Here is a 3400-nt window from a genome sequence, read left to right as displayed (position 1 = left end):
CTTAGCAGCACTTAACTTATGTCTATTGTTCATACATTTATTCTTACTCTAATTCAGCTCAGCTCTGTGTTTGCAGGGCAGGGTGTATTTACCCAGTTACGTTACTAAGCTGTGTTGTGCTTTTGCATGCCCTTAGGCAAACCAGTCTTATAGTCTCTGAGCTGTCCAAGCGAGGGCTGGACGCTGCAGAGCACACCGTGTGGGGAAAGATCGGGAGTGTGTCAGGTGCCCCTTTGCTGGTTGGGAGACAGTGGGGCTGTAGCCAGGTTGCTGGGCTCAGAACTGCTGGAGCAGAGCTGTCTAAGGCCTGGTCTACACTAGGCGTTTATGTCGAAGTTAGCGCCGTTAAATCGAATTAACCCTGCACCCGTCCACACTGCGATGCTATTTAGTTCGACATAGAGGTCTCTTTAATTCGACTTCTGTACTCCTCCCCGACGAGGGGAGTAGCGCTAAATTCGACATGGCCATGTCGAATTAGGCTAGGTGTGGATGGAAATCGACGCTAATAGCTCCGGGAGCTATCCCACAGTGCACCACTCTGTTGACGCTCTGGACAGCAGTGCGAGCTCGGATGCTCTGACCAGCCACACAGGAAAAGCCCCGGGAAAATTTGAATTTGAATTCCTTTTCCTGTCTGGCCAGTTTGAATCTCATTTCCTGTCTGGACATCGTGGCGAGCACAGCAGCACTGGCAACGATGCAGAGCTCTCCAGCAGTGATGGCCGTGCAGTCTGGGAATAGAAAGAGAGCCCCAGCATGGACTGATCGTGAAGTCTTGGATCTCATCGCTGTGTGGGGCGATGAGTCCGTGCTTTCCGAGCTGCGATCCAAAAGAAGGAATGCAAAGATCTACGAGAAGATCTCTAAAGACATGGCAGAGAGAGGATACAGCCGGGATGCAACGCAGTGCCGCGTGAAAATCAAGGAGCTGAGACAAGGCTACCAGAAGACCAAAGAGGCAAACGGACGCTCCGGATCCCATCCCCAGACATCCCGTTTCTACGAGGCACTGCATTCCATCCTCGGTGCTGCCGCCACCACTACCCCACCAGTGACCGTGGACTCTGAGGATGGGATACTGTCCACGGCCGGTTCCTCAGACATGTTAGGGGACGGGGAAGATGAGGAAGGAGATGAGGAGGGCGAGGCAGTTGGCAGCTCTCACAACGCTGATTTCCCCGACAGCCAGGATCTCTTCATCACCCTTACAGAGATCCCCTACGAAGCGTCCCCAGCCATTACCCCGGACACAGAATCTGGTGAAGGATCAGCCAGTAAGTGTTGTAAACATCTAAACATTTATTTTTAACAAAACAGGAATATTAACAATTAAAAGAATGGGTTGTTCATGATTAGTGTGCCCTAGGCGCTTAACGGTTTAGTAAGGGGCAGTGCAAGTTTTGAAAAGAAATCTAGCAATGTCCGGTTTTCAGTGATTGTCCTGCACAAGCCGCTCTACTGTGTATTCCCTGCTACTGCAGCTACAGTAAAATGCGGTCTATATGTGCGGGGATAGAGCAGTAATCCTCCTGGGACATCTCGATGAAGCTCTCCTGGAGGTAACTTGAAAGCCGTTGCATGAGGTTCTTGGGGAGAGCGGCCTTATTGGGTCCTCCGAAGTACGACACGTTGCCGCGCCACGAGATTATCAGGTACTCGGGGATCATTGCTCTGCACAGCAGGGCGGCATACGGCCCTGGTCTTTGGAGGCTTTCCCGGAGCATTCTCTCTTTGTCGCTCTCGGAGATCCTCATCAGGGTGATGTCGGCCATGGTGACCTGCTTTTAATTAGGTAGGGGAATGTTAGTGTTGGGACTGCTTTCCCGTTCCTTTACAGAACTGTCACCGCTGGTTTGCAGCCACGCGGTGGAGGCGGGAGAGGGGCAGCCGAAAGGGATCATTCCCGGGGACAGCCGCGAGGGGGTGGGACAGGGGCAGAGTTCCCGCTTGCCGGATTGCTGGCAGCAGGGACTGACATTGATTTAAATGTGAAATGAGGCCAGTGGTAATATAAAAGTTTTAAACTGCCACAAGTGTACGGCTTACCATGTCTGCCTGCAACAGAAATTCCGTTGTGCTGCCTCGCTTCTCAAATGTGCTGTTCAAGACCCCAGGCACAGAATGCGAAGGCCGAGAATTCGACCTTGTGCTGAGTGCGCATGTGAAAGGTGCTGTGCATGGTCTTGTTCACAGAGAAAGACTATGTTCTTTGTTCACAACTACATTTATCTTTCAGAGGAATTCACTCCCTTTTTCCCATTTCCACAGCCCCGTCTGCGACTGTCTCACAACCTAGCCTGGAATCACACTCCCAGAGGCTAGCGCGGATTAGGCGTAGGAAGAAGAGGACACGGGAGGACATGTTCTCTGAGCTTATGGCCTCTTCCCAAGCCCAGGCAGCACAGCAGACCCAGTGGCGGGAGAACTTGACCCGAATGCACCAAGCCAACATGGATCGGGAGGAGAGGTGGCGGCAGGAAGACCAGCAGGCGACTCAAACGCTGCTTGGACTACTGAGGGAGCAAACGGACACGCTCCGGCGCCTTGTGGATGTTCTGCAGGAACGGAGGCAGGAGGACAGAGCCCCGCTGCAGTCCATCTCTAACCGCCCTCCCCCGCCACCAAGTCCCATACCCACCTCACCCAAAGGGCAAAGAAGGAGAGGCGGCAGAGTCCCTGCTAACTCTCACTCCACCCCTGCAGAGAGCTCTAGTAGCAGAAGGCTCTCATTTCCCAAAATTTGAAAAGTTCTTTCCTTCCCGCCTGACACAAGCCCACGTCCAAGTTTCACCTCCCAATGCCATGTGTAGTTGATAATAAAAAATTCGTTTCTGTTAACTACTGTTTCAATCATGTTCTTTTGGAGGAGGAGGGGAAAGGGGGTTGGAAATTGGACAGGACAGTCTCCTTTGGCAGGGTACATAGTCGGGGGCAGGCACAGCAGCAGGGCACATACACAGTGCAGTGATGCAGTGACTAGTTACCCTGGTTAGTCTGGGAGGTTGTTTTGATGTAATGTTGGGGGGGGGGTGGGTGGGTTGCTCTGTGACTTTGTGGCGGGGGAGGGCAGTTACAGATCTTAAGCGCCGGTCCTTAGACAGGATCACAGAGCCACACAGCATGGGATCTGTAACCGTCCTCCCCCTGCCACAAAGTCAAATAGACCTCCCATACACACAGTCCCGATCAGGAGGGGTGACAGGCTCCGTTGAAACAAGCATCCCACCGCAGCGGAGCCTGTCAATCCTTGAGTTTAGAAGCTGCATTCGCATCACAACACTAGACCCGCCCCGCACCACAGTCTGCGTCCCAGTTTTAAAAAATTCCCGCTAAAACAGTATTAAAGAAAACGGTGTGCTTTAACAAAGTAGAACTATTTTTATTTCGACACGTGTGT

General features: G+C 52.4%; 1 protein-coding gene across 1 annotated transcript; it reads left to right on the top strand.

The window, feature by feature from the left end:
* The first annotated feature begins 300 nt into the window (after window positions 1-300).
* Window positions 301-3003, top strand: LOC135984163 (uncharacterized). Its single transcript, XM_065598564.1, has 2 exons — window positions 301-1277; window positions 2272-3003. The coding sequence occupies exons 1-2, from the start codon at window positions 701-703 to the stop codon at window positions 2745-2747; spliced, it is 1053 nt and encodes a 350-aa protein (XP_065454636.1). The 5' UTR covers window positions 301-700; the 3' UTR covers window positions 2748-3003.
* The last annotated feature ends 397 nt before the right edge of the window (window positions 3004-3400 follow it).

The sequence above is a fragment of the Chrysemys picta genome, chromosome 6, assembly GCF_011386835.1.
Source record: "Chrysemys picta bellii isolate R12L10 chromosome 6, ASM1138683v2, whole genome shotgun sequence".
Lineage (NCBI taxonomy): Eukaryota > Metazoa > Chordata > Testudines > Emydidae > Chrysemys > Chrysemys picta.
Note: the sequence above shows the minus strand (reverse complement) of the source record. Positions and strands in the feature narration are given on the sequence as shown.

What these genes read in the sequence shown, in the direction of transcription:
- LOC135984163 (XM_065598564.1), top strand. Translation starts at nt 701, where the DNA reads ATGCAGAGCTCTCCAGCAGTGATGGCCGTGCAGTCTGGGAATAGAAAG. An exon ending in ATCTGGTGAAGGATCAGCCA is followed by an intron (nt 1,278 to 2,271) that starts GTAAGTGTTGTA and finishes CCATTTCCACAG; the next exon opens with CCCCGTCTGCGACTGTCTCA.